This window comes from Amblyraja radiata, chromosome 4, assembly GCF_010909765.2.
Source record: "Amblyraja radiata isolate CabotCenter1 chromosome 4, sAmbRad1.1.pri, whole genome shotgun sequence".
In the NCBI taxonomy this organism is placed as follows: Eukaryota; Metazoa; Chordata; class Chondrichthyes; order Rajiformes; family Rajidae; genus Amblyraja; species Amblyraja radiata.
The window spans coordinates 66,256,960-66,278,971 of NC_045959.1; the positions used below are offsets into that span (position 1 = coordinate 66,256,960).

At 42.6% G+C, this 22,012-nt stretch overlaps 1 protein-coding gene across 1 annotated transcript in view; it reads right to left on the reverse strand.

The window, feature by feature from the left end:
• The window catches only part of klhl14 (kelch like family member 14), a 149,481-nt gene that overhangs the window by 41,443 nt on the left and 86,026 nt on the right, over positions 1-22,012 (reverse strand). The window contains exons 4-5 of the mRNA XM_033019674.1: positions 7,728-7,817; positions 6,348-6,426 (exon numbers count right to left, since the gene is read on the reverse strand). Of these exons, the coding sequence (XP_032875565.1) occupies positions 6,348-6,426; positions 7,728-7,817 (169 nt within the window). The remainder of the gene's footprint in view (positions 1-6,347; positions 6,427-7,727; positions 7,818-22,012) is intronic.

Consider the following 22,012-nt stretch of genomic DNA (forward strand, 5'->3'; position numbering starts at 1 on the left):
TATCGGAAGCTACGATTTTTGATAACATTAGAAGCATCTATAAGAACAGCCAGAATATGATTGTTAAAGGCAAATCATGTTTTATAAAATTAATAGAAATTTTGAAGAATTTTTTTAAATGCCTGTTATGTAAAGTGATTATAATTTGTTTGGAGAAACATAGAAACATAGAAAATAGGTGCAGGAGTAGTCCATTCGACCCTTCGAGCCTGCACCGCCATTCGATATGTTCATGGCTGATCATCCAACTCAGTATCCCACCCCTGCCTTCTCTCCATACCCCCTGATCCCTTTAGCCACAAGGGCCACATCTAACTCCCTCTTAAATATAGCCAATGAACTGGCCTCAACTACCTTCTGTGGCAGAGAATTCCACAGATTCACCACTCTCTGTGTAAAAAATGATTTTCTCATCTCGGTCCTAAAAGACTTCCCTCTTATCCTTAAACTGTGACCCCTAGTTCTGGACTTCCCCAACATTGGGAATAATCTTCCTGCATCTAGCCTGTCCAACCCCTTAAGAATTTTGTACGTTTCTATAAGATCCCCCCTCAATCTTCTGAATTCTAGCGTGTACAAGCCGAGTCTATCCAGTCTTTCTTCATATGAAAGTCCTGCCATCCCAGGAATCAGTCTGGTAAACCTTCTCTGTACTCCCTCTATGGCAAGAATGTCTTTCCTCAGATTAGGAGACCAAAACTGTACGCAATACTCCAGGTGTGGTCTCACCAAGACCCTGTACAACTGTAGTAGAACCTCCCTGCTCTTTTACTCAAATCCTTTTGCTATGAATGCTAACATACCATTTGCTTTCTCCACTGCCTGCTGCATCTGCATTCCTACTTTCAATGACTGGTGTACCATGACACCCAGGTCTCGTTGCATCTCCCCTTTTCCTAATCGGCCACCATTCAGATAATAGTCTACTTTCCTGTTTTTGCCACCAAAGTGGATAACCTCACATTTATCCACATTATACTGTATCTGCCATGCATTTGCCCACTCACCCTACCTATCCAAGTCACCTTGCAGCCTCCTAGCATCCCCCTCACAGCTAACACTGCCCCCCAGCTTCGTGTCATCCGCAAACTTGGAGATGTTGCATTCAATTCCCTCATCCAGATCATTAATATATATTGTAAATAGCTGGGGTCCCAGCACTGAGCCTTGTGGTACCCCACTAGTCACTGCCTGCCATTCTGAAAAGGGTCCGTTTACTCCTACTCTTTGCTTCCTGTCTGCCAGCCAGTTCTCTATCCACATCAATACTGAACCCCCAATACCATGTGCTTTAAGTTTGTATACTAATCTCTTATGTGGGATCTTGTCGAAAGCCTTCTGAAAGTCCAGATATAACACATCCACTGGTCCTCCCTTATCCACTCTACTAGTTACATCCTCGAAAAATTCTATAAGATTCGTCAGACATGATTTACCTTTCATAAATCCATGCTGACTTTGTCCAATGATTTCACCACTTTCCAAATGTGCTGCTATCCCATCGGGTGAACAACAGAACAACAGAGAAGGATGACTGAACTTCGGTGCCTTCCCTCACACTGGGAAACTTTGATTCCGCTGTGTCATGATGTTTGTGTTTTGTGTTCTTTTTTTTATTCATATGGCTTTATGGTGACCACAAATTTTGCTGTACCAATTGGTGCATGTGACAATAAATGTATCTTGTCTCTTGTCTTGTCTTGATATATTCTCATTCTTGGTATGTAGCGTTGAAACACTAAATCATTTGAATTTGGTTAAAGGGAACAGAAACTAGAAATGCAGCAAGACTATAAGGATACAGAATTTTACACACAGTGATGAGCATTTAGATGTTTTGGGAAGAATAACATATTAGTGGAATAGCATGGTATATAAATTTGCAATTTAATTTGGATAAATGGGAGATGTTGCCTTTTGAAAAAATACAGGAGTTCAATTAGATTTTCAATGAAACAAAAGGAGAATATCATTATATTATTAATGGAACAATGCCAAAGGATGTGAATTCATTTGGACAGATATATGGATAGGAACGGTTTAGAAGGATAATGGGCAAAATGCAGGCAGGTTGGACTGGCTTAGATGGGCCATCATAGTCAGCATAGGCAAATTGGGCTGAAGTGCCTGTTTCCATACTGTATGGCTCTACGACACAATGAAAAAGAAACCAAGGAGTTGAAATCTGTCATTTCTTGAGGTGATAAAAGCAGGTAGTTGAAGCCACAAAATTCCCAAACATCTTACATTTTATAAAGAGGGACGTGGAATACGAGACAAGAATATTAAGGGAGTAATTAATAATTAAGGAAATAAGTTACATCAAATTTTACTGTGCCCATAGCTGGAGAGCTGTATTCATATTTAGCAAAGATAAGACATAGAAACTGTACAAAATAGATCAATTAGGAAGTGGTTGGGAAACATAGTTTAATAAAACGTTGGGCATATCAGGACTAATTTAATTATGAAGGACTTTGATACAGGGAACAGGACCATGAAAAGAGACTCGCCTGTTTTCCATTGGAAGTGAAAGGAATGAGCAAGATACATTTCTTGATCAAGAGTGTTATTGGGATAAGGGGAGTTTTACACTGAGAGAATAATTGGATAAATAATTGAATTGGAGTAAGTTATCGAACTATAGGGGAAAAGGTAGTGAAAAGAGATTGTTTTGGATTGATTTGTCATAGACACAATCAAATTGAATAATCTTCTCTGACGCTGTTATTTTCAGCATCAATATTTGTATGTGTCTATTATGAAACATGGCTGTCAAAATACTTTGACACTAATCTGTCAGAGAACAAAGTGTAATATCTACTTAACCAATGAAAAGCTAAGTATGAATCAAAGCTTGAACAATAGTACTGTATCTAAGTGAAGAACCCTTGGACCAACTTCATAGCACTGTTCATATTGTGAGTTCCACCAGCGATAAATGCATTAGGCTATGCAACATCACTAGAAGTACATAGCATAATCACATTAACCAAAACATAAGAAAGGATGTAGAAAGATGGTCCACCTACCCAATGGATTTTAGTAGTAAGATAAATGTGGTGAAAATGAATATTTTGCCAAGGCTATTGTACTTGTTTCAATCTCTGCCAATAGAGGTTTCATTAAAAACAATTCACGGAATGGGATAAATTAATATCTAGATTTATTTGGGGAGGAAAGAAGGCCAGAGTTCGATACACTACACTCCAGTTGCCAAAGGACAAAGGTGGAATGGCACTTCCAAATTTTAGGATATATTTCTATGCAGCCCAACTTCGACCACTAATGGTGTGAGGACAGCTATATAGCCTAGGTGGAAAGAGATTGAGATATATATCCCTGACTTCCACATCCAAACACTCTTGGGCGAAAAAGCGCTTCCTGGACATATCAGGAGTATAATCGATCCAATAATGATATTTACTTTAGAAACCTGGTTCACTCTTACCAGACACCTTAAACTGAATAAAGGACAAAAAGTATTAAGATGGATAGCTTTTGATAGTGAATTTAAACCAGGGATGTATGACTCAACATTTAACGAGTGGATGAAAAAAGGAATGACTGCGTTTTGTACTGTTACTGAAAATGGAGACCTAAGAATTTTTCAAGATTTGAAGGATAGATTTGAATGAATGAATGAAACTTCGGAACCAAGACTTGTTTAGATACCTCCAACTGAGAGATTTTTAGAATAAAAAAGTAAAACGGGAGGCACTAGAAGAAAATAATCCAGTGGTAGAAGTGAAATAGAACCATTTTGGGACACAGTGAATTCAGTATTAAAGCAGGTCTCCAAGAAGTGTTCCATTTTATACCTGGGTAACATAAATACAGTGGTGCTGAAGGAAGATCAATATTTGGTTAAAATCCTACTCACAGCTGGCAGAAAGGCCATTACAAGAAACTGGCTTGCAGCGGACACACCCAGACTTAGACAATGGTTAGACATAGTACAGGAAATATTTGTGATGGAGAAAATGACATATTCTCTAAGAGTGAAAGAAGACAAGTTTAACAGAAAATGGGAAAAATGGATTAGGTATAGAAATAAAGACATCAACACTGTATAATTTTATTGACAATAATGTAAGTTATTTGAAAATGTTTTAATAAGAAAATAGTTCTGTATACTGCAGCAATAATTGTAAACTGAACCCCCCGCTGCACTGTTGAACGTTTCACTGTATTGTTGTATGTTTCGTTGTTATATTTGTGTTTTATTTGTGTATGCATAAAAGCAATAAAGACTAAAGTGAAAAAAAAGTACATGAAAAAATAGATCATGATACTGAACATTTTGCATTGGTTTAGTGATGTCTGCACTGATCAATGTTCTAGCTTAATCTTTTGCTTAAATTTACACATTGGAGCATGTCTTCAGTAACAGGAAGGAGCCTTCAATGGTTGCATCAAAAGGATTATCAGCTGATTACGTTAGTTGCGGATGGTTTTACTTCTGCCATTGCTGGGTGATTCTACAAGTGTTTCGAGCTCTGAAGCTTATAATTCTCAATACGAACTATATTTCATAGGACAGCCATGGTTAACTGAATATGAACTCCGAAAATGAAAATACTTACGTGTTTGCCTAACGAGAGTGACTGCACCAAATTAATTCAGTGCAAAGCAATGGCAAGAAATTAGATTGTGTATTATTCCTGTTAATTGTTCCAAATTCCAGTGGGAGTATTAAGACCTAAAGTGCAAAGAGTTTAGGGTTTAGATACAGCGCGGAAAAAGGCAATTCGGCCCATCGAGTCCGTGCCGACCAGTGATCCCCGCACATTTACAGGATCCTACACACTTGGCACAATTTACATGCTTTACTGAAGCCAATTAACCCACAAACCTGTATGTATTTGGAAAGTGGGAGGAATCTGGAGCATCCAGAGAAAACCCATGCAGGTCATGGGGAGAGCGTACAAACTCCATACAGACAGCACCCATAGTCAGGATCGAACCTGGGTCTCTGGCACTGTAAGGCAGCAACTCTACAACTGCTCCACCATGCCGCCCATAAAAGTGAAAAGCTTCGGAATTAAGGGTCATCCATTTAAGATGATGATGAGGATTTATTTTCTGAAGTTTATGTTATTTTTGGACTTTTCTATCCTAAACTGGCGTGGAGCAGAGGAGTTGAATACATTAAATGTGCAGGTTGTACCACAAGGGAGTAAAAGGATATGGGGAAAGAGTGTGAAAGTGGTATTGAGACAAAGATTGGATCAGTCATAATCTTATTGAATGTCAGAGCAGGTTTGAAGGAACCAGTTGGCTTACCCCTACTCCTGTTTATGCTCCTATTGAATAAGATCTCAGCAGTTAAACGCTGGAGAAAATACACCCTGTTATTTGGAGCAAACTCTCTAAGGACTTTTCAATGGGTCTGAATAAACTGCAGTGAGTTCTGAAAGTGCCTGGTCAGCTGAATGTAGAAACAAAGAACAGCAGATGCTGGTTAATACACAAATGGTCACACGGTTCTGGAGTATCTCAGCAGGCCAGGCAGCATACCTAGAGAACATGGATAGGTGACGTTTTGGGTCAAGAAGAAGGGTCCAAACCCAAAACATCACCTATCCATGCTCTCCAGGGATGCTGCCTGACCTGCTGAGTTACTCCAGCACATTGTGTCCTTTTGGTCTCCCAAATGTTGGCTGAATGTCTCTTTAAATTGCAATAACACCACAAACCATGTGATGCATCCATAGCTCCACTGTGACTACCTGCTGCTGGGCTCCAATCAAACTCAGTGAGCAAGGAATTGGGCATTCTGTGAATAGTGACTATCTTAGGAATACTGTCAGACTTGCAAATAAAAGCAGCACAAGGAAGTTTAGTTTAGTTTAGTTTAGTTTAGAAATACAGCATGGTAATTGGCATTTCAGCCCACCAAGTCCATTCCAACCAGCAATCCCCATACACTAACACTATCCTACACACACTAAGGACAATTTACAATTTTACTAAGTCAATAAACATACAAACCTGTACATCTTTGGAGTGTGGGAGGAATCCGGAGTTGCCACAGAAAGCCCAAGCAGGTCATGGGGAGAACGCACAAACTCCATACAGACTGCACCAGTAGTCAGGATCGAACCCGGGTCTCTGCTGTAAGGCAGCAACTCTACTGCTGTGCCACCATGCCACTCTCAAGTACCCAGTCCAACTTCACAATGGGCACAATGCTACTGGAAATGATCACTAGTGGGGTTGACTGGTTTATATAGATTTATGTGCATTTCATGCAAAATCAACAGGCACGAATGGATCCAATTTCTCAGTTCTACCACTTATGTTGCAAATCTAGGTGTATTAAAGCATTAAATATAAAGTTTTACCTTTCTTGCATAGGGGGAAGTTGTATCCAACTGTTAAACCTAGGATCATACCGGCTGAGAAAATTAGTGCTATGTTTCCCTGTGCAAAAAAATAAGAAATCAGAGAATTAAACACGATCCAGAACTAAATTATAATTTTCCAAAGTTCTCGTCGAAATTTAAGTGGAATAATACTTATTTTCGGTTACATCCACATCAAATGAAAAGCAAAGACCTATTGATCTGAATCTTAGCAAAAAGGTCAAAAAATATTCCGTCCCAAGCATGACAGAATGTTTCTGGATCTTGATAACTGAACAGTCTTATTTATCGCATTAACATGTAAACAGATAGCAAAATAAACTGCACTCTCCTTTTTACATTCCAAATTAATTTATGGCTACAAGATTTTATTTTCTAAATTAGAAGGCGATTCAATGCTGATTTTTTTAAATCATAAGTCACAATTGATTAAAGTTGTATTGTGTTGTCAGGCAAGCACAAGGACAGTGCAACCATTTCACCTTAGTGTCTGCTTATGATTGACAACCAACCTTCTGCACATCCGCTGTGTAACTCTGTGACCAAATGCTGAAAGTTTAAAACTTCTTTGACTTTTAACTCAGCAAGTTCTCAGGACATGGTTTATTGTGACCAGAGATAGCTTGCAAATCTCAACCCACAAAGTAAATGTTCTTTAGTATTCACAAGTACTTTTATATAAAGCACCTGTGAGCTTTAACCTGTTCAATGCCATCCCCGAGTATACTCGGGTCTTGGCCAACAGTTAAAAAAAAATTGGCAGTGAACAGGTTAGACACAAAAAGCTGGAATAACTTAGGCAGCATCTCTGGAGAGAAGGAATGGGTGACGTTTTGGGTCAATACCCTTCTTCGGACTAGGAGTCAGGGGAGAGGGAATCTAGAGATATGGAAGGATACAAAGAGCATTTTGTGTCTATCTTCGGTGTAAACCAGCATCTGCAGTTCCTTCCTATACAATTTGTCCTACCCTGTATGTATTCTTATAGTCTTCCATAATCCTAAAACCAGCACTTCAAAGTAAGGCAGTACTGGTGAGGTTAACAAACAATGGATTCCATGAGCATTTGCAACAACTGGGAACTTTATTCGCCCTGTCAGGTGGAGAGAAAGAAAACACAAGCACTTTAAATTCTGTTATAAAAATAAAAGTTATAATATGAAGATAAATTAATGGACTGCAGGTAAGTATACCTTGATGTTGTCAAAATTTGCCCTATTTTTCTCACAGATTATAATTTTTCTGATTGTATTTAACATTAACAGGTAGATAAATGCAGCTTTAATTATTCTTATTATCAAACAAAATGGTCATACATTCTTTAGGTGAAGTATGAAGAACCATGCAGGTTGTAATTACCATTTGGGTTCCATTGGTCTTCTCCTCCAAGTACAAACAGGAAGTTTTCTACTTCCACAACACAGTGATGGGCACTGTTGTAAGGCATTACTGAAATAAAGAAGAAATATCAACTTCACTTCATGGTCTCATTATACGATGGGAAAGGTTTCTTATCAGTTTCAATGATCAGTTAGCCATACTTACTGAAGGCACAGCATTGTCACATTGCGTTTTCAAACAAAGAGAAAAGGGAAATATTTTGGATACAAAAGAGAGTGCCACTGCTCCAATCTTGAACAAAATACAAAGTGCTGGAGGAACTCAGCAGGTCAGGCAATATCTCATCGCTGAGATCCTCCAGCACTTTGTGTTTTGCAACATATTTTGGATGACTTTCGTAGAAACATTACTACCGAATGGGCCTGTCCCACTTAGGCGACTTTTTAGGCAACTGCAGGAGACTATGCAGTCGCCACATTGTCGCCACATTTTCGCGGGTGGTTGCCGGGGAGTTGCCTTCATGGTCGTGAGTAGTTCGTGAGGAGTTCCTGCATTCTGGGAACTAGTCGTGGCCTCATTTTGGTCGCCACAACCACATGTTGAAAAATTAGCGGCGACTCGAATGAAGCCGCCATGGAGAGTAGCGAGAATTCTCGAGCTGTAGATGGGTCGCCAGGAGGTCCTAGTGGGTTGCCAGGAGGTCGAAGGTTTTTGGAGGTTCTCATAGGTTGTAGCCGGTGCTGACTGATGAATTTCATTGGCTCATTGGGAAAAAATAAGGTAAGCAGTAGCTTTCAGAACCAAGGATAACCGACCGACAATGTTAAATGTCCGCAGAGCTTCACAACCATGTATCTCTGGCTTCTTAAAAGTTGTCTCCACTCCTTCTCCCCCCCCCCCTCTTTTAAAGGACTGTGCACTGTGCACTGTGCTTTAGCTGTCTTTTGACAGCGCCAATCTTCCTGTTCATCGCGATGTGTGTCTGTTTCACTTTGGCTTTGTACTGTGTGAATTTATTAGACAGCGCTCCCCCCGCTTGCCCTGTCCCCCGCCTGCATAACGGGCTGGTGAAGGAAGCGATGTGTTTGTGTGTGTGTGCCTCTTCCACTCTGACAGTCGCCGTTCCAGTTGCCGGTTTTTCAGGCGACTGCCGGCAACTTGACAGTCGCCAGCAGTCTGCTGAAAAATCGCCTAAGTGGGACAGGCCCATTAGTTTCACCATAAGAGAACATTTGATGGATTGAGGAACTGCATGAATTAAAAATATCATTTAGTTTAGTTCAGAGATACAGCACGGAAACTGGCCCTTCGGCCCACCAAGTCCGCGCTGACCAGCGATCGCACCGTACACTAGCACTATCCTACACGCTAGGAACTATTTAAAATTTTACCCAAGCCAATTAACTGACAAACCTGAATTTCTTTGGAGTGTGGGAGGCAGCCGACGCACCTGGAGAAAACCCAAACTGTCACAGGGAGAATGTACAATCTCCGTACAGACAGCGCCCAGAGTTAGGATCGAATCTGGGGTCTCTGGCGCTGTAAGGCAGCAACTCTATGTTTGTGCCACCGTGCCAAAAAATAATCCTGCAAAGGCTGTAAATATACAGGTCACTCAATACCTATAAAGGGATTAATGCTGTGGCCAGGGAAGTGTTTACAGTTTAAAGACTGGAAAATAAATAACTCAACTAAATTCTGGCATTTCTATGTAAGCTAAAGCAATGGAACCACAAAACTTCTAAAGAAAGCTCCCAGTACCTTTTGTTATCATCATTATCATTGTTATTAGAAGACCCTGGAAGGAAGTTGTTCAATTTACGATGAGGTGATCATTTTGGGCAAAAATATAAAGGACGTCACTTATTATTTGGAAGTGCAATCTAAATGAGATATATGAATAAACGGATCTTGGAGTACATTATACCACTCACTAATAGTGATTTAAATGATTGGTTAAGAAGACCATTAGGCAAAAGTAAACCAAATACATGGGTTTATTTCTAAGGTAGATAAAAATGCTGGAGAAACTCAGTGAGTGAGGCAGCATCTATGGAGCGAAGGAATAGGTGACGTTTCGGGTCGAGACCCTGCTTCAGACTGATGTGGGGGTGGTGGAGGCGGGAAGAGGAAAGGAAGAGGCAGAGACAGTGAGCTGTGGGAGAGCTGGAAAGGGGAGGGGAAAGAGGGAGAAAGCAGGGACTACCTGAAATTGGAGAAGTCAATGTTCATACCGCTGGGGTGTAAACTGCCCAAGCAAAATATGAGGTGCTGCTCCTCCAATTTGTGGTGGGACTCACTCTGGCCAAGGAGGAGGCCCAGGACAGAAAGGTCGGATTCTGAATGGGAGGGGGAGTTGCAGTGCTGAGCCACCGGGAGATCAGGTTGGTTCAGCAAAATCAACCTTAGGAAAGAGAGAACAGGTTGGTTCACAGCACCTACTGTTTCAGTCTGTAGAGATACAACCAGAGGCCACAAGAAGCTTGTTGGGTTAGATATAGTTCTTAGGGCTAATGGAATCAAGGGATATGGGGAGAAAGATGGAACAGGGTACAGATTTTGGATGATCAGCCATGATCGTATTGAATGGCGGTGCTGGCTCTAAGGGCCGAATGGCCTACTCCTACATCTAATTTCTACGTTTCTATGTTTCTATGTTTTGTCGTAGATGCACTGTCACAATAATCAGCAAGTGGTGTAGATTTGACCACACAGGTGGAGCTGAAGCTCTGAAGCAACAGTGATATGTCACGTGGAAGCAGGGAGCAGAGAGATACCTTGCTCCTGCACTCAAATCCTTTGGCAATGAAGCCCAACATACCTATTTCTTCTGAACTTCTTGATGCAACTGACTGCTTGCTTTCAGTGACTGATGTACCCACGTAAAAAGCAATTGGATAAGTATTATTCAATGGAAATTAACTTCATACTTTTCCCTTGTAAACGGTAAACAGCAAACATACCTTCTCTGGGTCTTTCCTCCTTTGTTGCCCTTGGAACTGATCAATACTTGCACGGGAATTTGTAATCAGAGAGCTGCCTGATATTTCCCATTGAAATCAGAACACTTGCTCAATCAGGCAGTTTCTTTGGTTGTCAGTGGGGAGTTACTTTGAAAATGTCACATCATTGGAGTTATTCCAGATTTGCTGATCTCACACTGAGGCAATTGTTATGATGCTCACATTGTCTTCATGTGAGATGGTAAAATCAACTTAGCATACCATAACTCAGGCATTATCAATTCATCCTTTTAACTGTCAACTTGATTGCAGTCATGAGACTTACTCCTGATAATATAAGACATGTAGTCGTAATGAGGCACTGTTGTTCCACATGGCTGTTTTTAACCATCTTTCTGTATGAGTAAAACACAATTTCTGGTACTTCTAAAATACCCAATTACTGTTACGAAACAGCTAGATATTCTGAAAGGAAACTTTCAATTAACTTGCGGTAAAATCAAGGAAAGGAAAGGCTATTCAATATTTGTTGTCCAATTTTGGACGGTGGCACAGTGGTGTAGCAGCAGAGTTGCTGCCTTACAGCACCAGAGACCCAGGTTAGATCCTGACTACGGGTGCTGCCTGTACAGAGTTTGTACGTTCTCCCTGTGACCACATGGGTTTTCTGCAGATGCTCTGGTTTCCACCCACATTCCATAGATGTGCAGGTTTATAGGTTAATTGGCTTCCGTAAATTGTCCCTAGTGTAGGATAGAACTAGTCAATACACAATAGACAACAGACAATAGGTGCAGGAGTAGGCCATTTACTCCTTCGAGCCAGCACCGCCATTCAATGTGATCATGGCTGATCATTCCCAATCAGTACCCGTTCCTGCCTTCTCCCCATATCTCCTGACTCCGCTATCTTTAAGAGCCCTATCAAGCTTTCTCTGCTGACCTTGAGCCTGCTGCTGACCTTCTACCGCTCGTCCATCGAGAGCCTGCTGACATACTGCATTACAGCATGGTACGGCAGCTGCACCATGGCAGACAGGGAGAGGCATCAGAGGGTAACTAGGACAGCACAGAAGATCATTGGTTGCCCTCTCCCCTCCCTGATGGATATTTACACCTCCCGCTGCCTTAGCAGGGCAAAGAATATCATCAAGGACAGCTCCCATCCTGCGTTTGGACTGTTCGACCTGCTGCCCTCTGGAAGGCGCTATAGGTGCATCAAAACTAGGACAAATAGACTCAGGAACAGTTGTTTTCCGAAAGTCATAACTACTCTTAACTCACACATGCACTGACTTCCATCTACTCTATCCACGTACTGAAATTTGGAACTGTAATGTATATTGTAATTGTAATTTTTAATATTTTTAAAATAATTTTTAATATTTTAATATAACTTTAAAAATCTGCCTAAGAATACTACCTATTCATCCTTCACCATTTTGCCTTTATAGATATGTATATAGCGCCGCAGAATTGTGCACCTATCCCCCCCCCCCCCTTGTTTTGTTTTCTGTTTCTTGTTTTTGTACTAAATTATATGTATGCACTGAGTACGAGATGCTTTTAATCTCATTGTACATGTATAGTGACAATAAATGGCATATCTATATCTCTCTTGAAAGTATCCAGAGAACCGGCCTCCACCGCCACGAGGCAGAGAATTCCACAGACTCACAACTCTCTGTGTGAAAAAGTGTTTCCTCACCTTCATTCTAAATGCCTTACCCCTTATTCTTAAACTGTGGACCCTGGTTCTGGACCCCCAACATCGGGAATATGGTTCCTGCCTCTAGCGTGTCCAAACCCTTAATAATCTTATATGTTTCAATAAGATGCCCTCTCATCCTTCTAAACTCCAGAGTGTACAAGCCCAGCTGCTCCATTCTCTCAGCTTTCAAGAGAGAGCTAGATAGGGCCTACTCCTGCACCTATTAATGGCCTACTCCTGCACCTATTGTCTATTGTCTATTGTCTATTGTCACACTGCCACCCAGCTTTGTGTCATCAGCAAATTTGACAATGTTTCTTTGAATCCCTTCATCTAAATCATTGATGTATATTGTAAATAGCTGTGGTCCCAGCACCGAGCCTTGCGCTACCCCACTAGCCACTGCCTGCCATTCTGAAAGGGACCCGTTAATCCCTACTCTTTGTTTCCACTCTGCCAACCAATTTCTATCCGTCAGCACTCTACCCACAATACCATGTGCCCTAATTTTGCATACTAATCTCCTGTGTGGGACCTTATCAAATGCGTTCTGAAAGTCCAGGTACACCACATCCACTGGCTCTCCCTTGTCCATTTTCCTAGTTACATTCTCAAAAAATTCCAGAAGATTAATCAAGCATGATTTCCCTTTCGTAAATCCATGCTGACTTGGACCGATCCTGCTACTGCTATCCAAATGTGCCGCTATTTCATCTTTTATGATTGACTCCAGCATCTTCCCCACCACCAATGTCAGGCTAACTGGTCTATAATTCCCTGTTTTCTCTCTCCCACCTTTCTTAAAAAAGTGGGATAACATTAGCTACCCTCCAATCCCCAGGAACTGATCCTGAATCTACCTGTATAGAACATTTAAAAATGAACACCAATGCGTCCACGATTTCTAGAGCCACTTCCTTAAGTACCATCAGGCCCTGGGGATTTATCAACCCATCACCCCAGATCCTCCGGCCACTAGTACATCAGGAAGATTGTTTGTGTCCTCCTTAGTGAAGACCGATATAGTCAATTATGTTTTATTGCCACATGTACCTAAGTACAGTGCAATGCTTCATTTTGCATACAACCCAGTAAAACTATAGAGCAGACCTTACCTAGGCAGTATACAAGTGTCATCACTTTTTGGCGCCGCCGAAGTTGCAAAAGTTGTAATGAGTCTGTATGGGTGCAAGGGTGATCACAGGTCGACCTGGACTCTTGGTTCTTGTTCTTGGTTTCTTGGTCCTCCAAAATATTCCAAATGGAATTTAGACTGGAGGTGGTGAAGGGAGGGCTTAAGCCAGAAAGGGTTATTGGGAAGAAAGAGCTACTTTAAATTTAGTTGCATCTGGTTGGGTAACTATAGTAAGGTGGAGATTATTCCATGTTTTAATTGTGCGGGGGAAGAACGAATTGCTGTACACGTCTGTCTTTGGACTCGGTGGGCCGAAGGGCCTGTTTCTATGCTGTAGTCAAAACTAAACTAAACTAAATTTCCTGGGCATTTGACAAGGTGATTCTCTGAAGTTTTGGGCAATGAACTATCTACAGATGCCTAGAACAAATGGCCAGCATAGCCGTCAGCATTTCATTTCTTGCTCAATTGACCTGTGTCAGAAGCATTACTTGGTTGTGCAATTTCCATTCTATTGATGAATGGTGACCAGTTAAAGTGACAAAGTTCTTGGCCACACCTCATCTATTGCCTGCACCTCTGCTCTCACCTCAGTCTTCCTGGACAGAAAAAGGTTGGAGTTCCCCTGGCTCTTACCCTCGCCAACCCTCTCTTTCCAGGGATCATCCTTCACAATGTCTCCAGACCAACAAGATTCCACTGACAGTCACAGTAACGCCCCCCCCCCTCCCCCTCCCCTCAACCCCACCCACCCATTTATGAAAGGATCGTTCCTGTTTGTGAATCCCTGCTCTGCCTTCTGTCTCCACCAACCATCCCCTCCTTACGGCAGTCTTGCATGAACCTATCGGAGACACAATGTATGTTCTTTCACCTCTTCCCTTCCCATCATACTGGGACCTGAATAGCTCTTTAAGGTGAAGTGAGAATTCACCTGCACTCCATCCAATCTAGCGTATTCAGTGTTCACAATACTGTCTCCTGTACTGTTGTAGAAACCAAACTGCAGTTTAGGGCTCGGTCTGCAAGAATGTTGCTGGTCAATTCCCCATTCCTCTCCCACTCTGAGTTATCTATCTGAGTGCTGTTCTCTTGTGGCCCGATGCAAGCTTGAGCAACAGCATTTCATCCTTGACCAAAGCACGTCGCAACCTTCCAGGCTGAATATTGAATTCTACAGCTTCAGATGACTTATTCTCTCTGTCTGAATCAGAGTTGCTCTGTCTGTTAGTGATATTGGCTCAGATGTTCGCTTTCCATTAGAACAGCTTGACCTGCCAAGCATGTCCTACATTTTGCAATTTTTTTTTTGCATTTTGCAAGTTTTACATTCCCTTTTTTTTGCATTCTTTTTCTCCAATTTCATGGCTGTTAGGTTCCTTTCTTCAGATGCTCTGTAAATGCCTCACTAATTCATTGACCAAATGACCTGTTTACAACTTATTCCCTAGGCAACTCCCCTCTCACGTCCTCAGAGATATTTATTTTTGCCCCATCGAGCCCCCCCCCCACACTTAAACCAACTCGTTTTCTCTCTTTCTCAGTGCCAATGGATAGTCTTTCACCAGAAATGTTAAATCTTTTCGACAAATGCTGCGATGCATGCTGAGTCATAGTCATACAGCATAGAAACATGCCCTTCAGCCCAACCATCCACACCGACCAACATGTCCCTTCTACACTAGTTCCACCTGCCTGCGTTTGGCCCATATCCCTCCAAACCTATCCTATCCATGCACCTGGCTAAGTGTTTCTTAAATAGTGGCTGCCTCAACTACAATCTTCAGCAGCTCGTTCCATAACCACACCACCCATTGTGTAAAAAGGTTACCGCTCAGGATCCTATTAAATCTTCCCCCCCTCACTTTAAACCTATGTCCACCGGTTCTTGATTCCTCATACACTGGGCAAGAGACTTTGTGCAGGTGTTGCAGTATTTTTTTGTTTTTATTTCTCATTTCCGGCATCTGCAGTTATTTTTTGATAACTTTATCAATAACCTTGATTACATTGACAGTGAGGACATAATGTTGCCCTTTGGTGAGAGTACCAAAGAGAGCAACCTTCTTCATCCCATTGGGAATGGTACAATATCCAATGAGGCAAATATTTATAAAAAGGTTAAGCATGGACTCAATTTTCTAATTCCACATATAAACTTTTTCAAGGGATGTGTTTTCATAATATTTTGCGACATCCAGTCTTTTAAAAGATTAATTTGAAACAGACTTTGGAAAAATGCTGAACAAAATCTATTCATTAGTACTGCCTTTACAAGGATAACATAAATTCTCTTTCATTTGTACTGAGCATTGCCATTAAAATTTCACTAAAAATAAATGTTTAAACTAGAATTTTACATTATACTGGATGAATATTGTGTTGGAGGACCAGGCCTCCCATTGGGTCCCTGTCACACAGGAGGCCTGGTCCCCCAACGCAACCCATTCCCCCAATGCAATATTTGACGACTTACCCATTGCCCCCACGGGAGGCCTGGTCCCTCAACACAACCTGTTCCCCAACAAGGGAGGCCTGGTACCCCAACTAAACCCGTTCCCCCAACGCAATATTCGACCATTCACCCATAGTCCCCACGGGAAGCCTGATCCCCCAACGCTACCTGTTCCCCAATGCAATATTCCACCACAGGGGCTGCTCATTTCCCCTTATTCGTCCTCCCTTATTTTAAACTTTAAAAAAAATGCAATTGCACTTTCTTGGGCTGGCAGGACTCAGTGTCCTGGGATAGCAATATTGTAGCAAGCAGGGCTACCATCCCATTGTGATGTCATAGCTGTAAGTGCCAGTGCAGAGAAAATACATTTTTCTCAAATTAGGGTTTTGTAAATGTAAAAATGTGAATAACTTTTGCCAACTGTTGCAACGATTTTAAAAGCCAAGCCAAGGCAAACAATTTGGCTGCAGCCACCTGACAACCAAAATTCATTTTGTGAACACAAACTTTAAAAAAAGGCGAGGCAAACAATTGGGCAGCAGCCACCCGCAACCAAAATTCATTTTGTGAACACAAACTTGTTAAAAAGGCAAGGCAAACAATTGGGCAGCACCCACCCGACAACCAAAATTCATTTGTGAACACAAACTTGTTAAAAAAGGCGAGACAAACAATTGGGCAGACTTTTTTAGTAATATAGATAGACCAAGTGGGACCCGTTGGGTCCCTGTCACACGGGAGGCCTTGTCCCCCAAAGCAACCCATTCACCAATGCAATATTCAACTACTCACCCATAGCCCCCACGGGAGGCCTGGTCCCCCAACGTAACCCGTTCCCCAACGCAATATTCCACCACTCATCCATTCCCCCAACACAAGTCGTTCCCCCAATGCAATATTCGACCACTCACCCACAGCCCCCATGGGAGGCTTGGTCCCCCAACGCAACTGTTCCCCAATGCAATCTTCCACCACTCACCCATTCCCCAAAGCATCCTGTTCCCCAATGGTTCCCTGTCACATGGAAGGTCTGGTCCCCAACGCAACCCGTTCCCTCAACAGAATATTCCACCACTCACCCATTCTCCCAACACAACACGTTCCCCCAACGCAATATTCCACCACTCACCCATAGCCCCTCATCCTTCTTCTTTTTAAACATTAAAAAAAATGCAAGCACTTGCTGCCAGCACTTGCTGCCAGCACTTTAAAACTATCCAAATTCCACTTCCCCTGCCTCCCCCAGCACTTCCAATTCCAATTCCACTTCCCCTGCCCCCTCCCCCTCCCCCTCCTGTTCAAGCACTTGCTGCCAGGACTTTAAAAAAATCCAATTCCGCTTCCCCTGCCTCTCCCAGCACTCCCTCCCCCTCCTGTCCAGCCTCACTCTGCCCCCCTCCCGTTCAGTTTCACTCTGCCAGGACTAAGTGTTCTATGATTGGAACATTGTTGAAAATGAGAGTACACTGTGACATCATAGCTGTAACTGCCAACAACTGCCAACACTGAAGTGTTGAAATGATTATTTTTGTAAGTGGGGTTTTGTACATTTTAAATGTCAATAACTTGTGAGATATAACATCAGTCTGAACGAAACTTGACACAAACAACCACAGGACAATGGTGAGTAAGGTGGTTCAAAAATGTTAGCACTATCATGTACAATTTAGGCATTGTTCCAGGATCACATAGGCAAACACGCACAGATAGAAATAAGATGAGAGTTTTTGTAACAAATTAGACTAAGTGGGACCCGTTGGGTCCCATGTTCACATGGGAGGGCTGGTCCCTCAACGCAATATTCCACTTCTCCACCAATTCCAATATTGGTGGCCAGTGGGGGGGGGGGGGGGGGGGCTTTAGGGAGCGCCAGTATGGGTGTTGTGGGCTGAAGGGACTGGTTTCCAGAAGGCTAGTATGGACATTGTGGACGGAATGGATTCTTGGGCTGGCAGCTCAGTCACTCAAGCCTGGTGCGCTGGCTGCTCACTCACTCACAGGTGGTGGGTTGGCAGTTGAATCACGGCTATTCCTTGAAATTCCATTTCAAGCAGGGTGCAAGGCCACCAAATTCAAATGCAGTTTCCTACCATTTCAAGCAGGGTGCAAGGCCACCAAATTCAAGTGCAGTTTCATTCCACTTCAAGCAGGGTGCAAGGCCACCAAATTGAAGTGCAGTTTCATATCAGTTCAAGCAGGGTGCAAGGCCACCAAATTCAAATGCAGTTTCATACCACTTCAAGCAGGGTGCAAGGCCACCAAATTCAAGTGCAGTTTCATACCATTTCAAGCAGGGTGCAAGGACACCAAATTAAATCATTTCAGTAGACATTCAGTGTGTTCAGTTGATTCACAACTCAGACAGAGAGTCGTGACATCTTCCTACCCCATCTTGCAGAGACTGAGCCATGCCCACATTTCCGGGTTTTATAGTCCCTCCCCCCTCCCACCGGAAGGGGCGTGGCCTTCATGGCTTGATTGACAGGAGAGAGAAGCTCAACATTTAAAAAAATCTAATAACTCTTTTACATTTCATCGATGGGAAAAATCCTCTGCAGCTGATGAGTGGAGGGGGACTCTGAGTAACATGGCTTCAAATCACAGCCGTAACCAGTAGAGTTTTTTCTAAAATCAATATACAGTGCAAACAGGAAGTGGTCAAGTTTAGACTTTTAATTATATAGATACTAGACCAAATGGGACCCGTTGGGTCCCTGTCACATGGGAGGCCTTGTTCCCAATGCAACCCATTCCCCCTACGCAATATTCAACCACTCACCCATAGCCCCCATGGGAGGCCTGGTTCCCCAACGCAACCCATTCCCCAACGCAATATTCCACCACTCACCCATTCCCCCAATGCAACCTGTTCCCCCAATGCAATATTCCACCACTCACCCATATCCCCCAGCTGCACAGGGGCTGCTCATTTTGCCTTATTCATCCTCCAACATTTTAAACAACAAAAGAAATCAGTGTACTGTGACTTTATGAAAAATGCATTTGCACGTGCTGGAGCTAGCAGGACTCAGTGTACTTGAATAGCAACAATGTTGCGAGCAGGGCTACAATCCTATTGTGACATCGTAGCTGTAAGCACAGGGAAGACATTTTTCTCAAATTGGGGTTTGTAAATCTAAATAAGGCAATAACGTGTTTAAATATAACTTCAATCTGAACGAAACTTGACACAAAACCACAAATTGTGATTAAGGTGGTGTAAAAATGTTAACACTAGCGTGTATCGTTTAGGCGTAGGTCCAGGATCAAGTGCAGTTTCATACCATTTCAAGCAGGGTTCAAGGCCACCAAATTCAAATCCAGTTTCATACCGTTCCAAACAGGGTGCAAGGCCATCAAATTCAAGTGCAGTTTCATACCATTTGATGCAGGGTGCAAGGCCACCAAATTCAAATCCAGTTTCATACCGTTCCAAACAGGGTGCAAGGCCATCAAATTCAAGTGCAGTTTCATACCATTTCATGCAGGGTGCAAGGCCATCAAATTCAAGTGCAGTTTCATACCATTTCAAACAGGGTGCAAGGCCACCAAATTCAAGTGCAGTTTCATACCATTTGAATCAGGGTGCAAGGCCACCAAATTCAAATGCAGTTTCATACCATTTCAAGCAGGGTCCAAGGCCTGGGACCTATAGACCACTGGGATCTCTTCTGGGGTAGGGATGACCTGTACAAAAAGGGATGGGTTACACCTTAACTGGAGGGGGACTGACGTTCTGGCAGGCAGGTTTGCTAGGGCTACACGTGTGGGTTTAAACTAAATAGTAGGGGGGTAGGGATTGACAAATTGGGAGTATAAAGATGGAGTTGATGGGGAAGTGGCTACAGAAAAAATTACAAAAGATTCTCTAATTAATGGGAATGAAATCTAGAGAATGGACAACAGAGTAAAGTCAGGGCCAATTGCGAGGGGGGTAAGTGAATGTCAAAGTGCTGTATATGAATGCGCGAAGTATAAGGAATAAAGTGGACGAGCTTGAGGCTCAGTTAGAAACTGGCAAGTACGATGTTGTGGGAATTACTGAGACGTGGCTGTAAGAGGGCCAGGGCTGGGAACTGAATATTCAAAGGTATACCTCCTATCGAAAAGACAGACAGGTGGGCAGAGGGGGTGGGGTTGCCCTGTTGGTGAGGAATGAAATTCAGTCCCTTGCAAGGGGTGACATTGAAACAGGAGATGTGGAGTCAGTATGGATAGAACTAAGGAATTGTAAAGACCCTAATGGGACTAATCTACAGGCCCCCAAACAGTAGCCTGGACATAGGCTACATAGGCATGTTGAATCAGGAGTTAAAATTGTCATGTAGTAAAAGTAATGCTGTGGTTGTTATGGGAGATTTCAACATGCAGGCAGACTGGGAAAATCAGGTTGGTACTGGACCCCAAGAAAGGGACTTTGTCGAGTGCCTTTGTGATGGATTCTTAGAACAGCTTGTATTGGAGCCTACCAGGGAGAAGGCAATTCTGGATTTAGTGTTATGTACTGAACCGGATTTGATAAAGGACCTCGAGGTTAATGAGCCATTAGGAGGCAGTGACCATAACATGGTCAGGTTTAATCTACAATTGGAGAGGGAGAAGAGTAGATCAGAGGTGTCAGTGTTGCAGTTGAATAAAGGGGACTATGGGGCCATGAGGGAGGAGCTGGCCAAAGTTGACTGGAAAAATACACTAGCAGGGATGACAGTGGAACAAAAATGGCAGGTGTTTCTAGAAATAATGCAGAAGGTGCAGGATCAGTTCATTCCTAGGAGGAAGAAAGATTCCAAGGGGAAAAGGGGACGACCATGGCTGACAAGGGATGTCAGGGACAGTATAAAAATAAAAGAGAAGTACAACGTAGCAAAGATGAGCGGGAAGCAAGAGGATTGGGTAATGTTTAAAGAGCAACAGAAGATAACTAAAAAGACAATACGGGGAGAAAAGATGAGGTACGAAGGTAAGCTAGCCAAGAATATAAAGCAGGATAGTAAAAGCTTCTTTAGGTATGTGAAGAGGAAAAAATTAGTTAAGACCAAAGTTGGACCCTTGAAGACCGAAAAAGGTGAATTTATTATGGGGAACAAGGAAATGGCAGATGAGTTGAACAGGTACTTTGGATCTGTCTTCACTAAGGAGGACACAATCAATCTTCCTGATATAGTAGTGGCCAGAGGATCTGGGGTGACAGAGGAACTGAAGGAAATCCACATTAGGCAGGAAATGGTGTTGGAAAGACTGATGGGACTGAAGGCTGATAAATCTCCAGGGCCTGATGGTCTGCATCCCAGGGTACTTAAGGAAGTGGCTCTTGAAATCGTGGAATTCATTGGTGATAATTTCCCAATGTTCTATAGACTCAGGATCAGTTCCTGTGGATTGGAGGGTAGCTAATGTTATCCCACTTTTTAAGAAAGGCGGGAGAGAGAAAACGGGGAATTATAGACCAGTTGGCCTGACATAGGTGGTGGGGAAGATGCTGGAGTCAATTATAAAAGATGAGATAGCCGCACATTTGGATAGAAGTAACAGGATCGGTCCGAGTCAGCATGGATTTACAAAGGGGAAATCATGCTTGACTAATCTTCTGGAATTTTTTGAAGATGTAACTCGGAAAATGGACAAGGGAGAGCCAGTGGATGTAGTGTACCTGGACTTTCAGAAAGCATTTGATAAGGTCCCACATAGGAGATCAGTGGGTAAAATTAGGGCACTGGGTATTGGGGGTAGAGTGCTGACATCGATAGAGAAGTGGTTGGCAGACAGGAAACAAAGAGTAGGGATTAACGGGTCCCTTTCAGAATGGCAGGCAGTGACTAGTGGGGGACCGCAAGGCTCGGTGCTGGGACTGCAGCTATTTACAATATACATCAATGATTTGGATGAAGGGATTCAAAGTATCATTCGCAAATTTGCAGATGACACAAAGCAGGGTGACTTGGACGGGTTGGGGGAGTGGGCAGATGCATGGCAGATTAAGTTTAATGCGGATAAATGTGAGGTTATCCACTTTGGTAGCAAAAACAGGAAGGCAGAT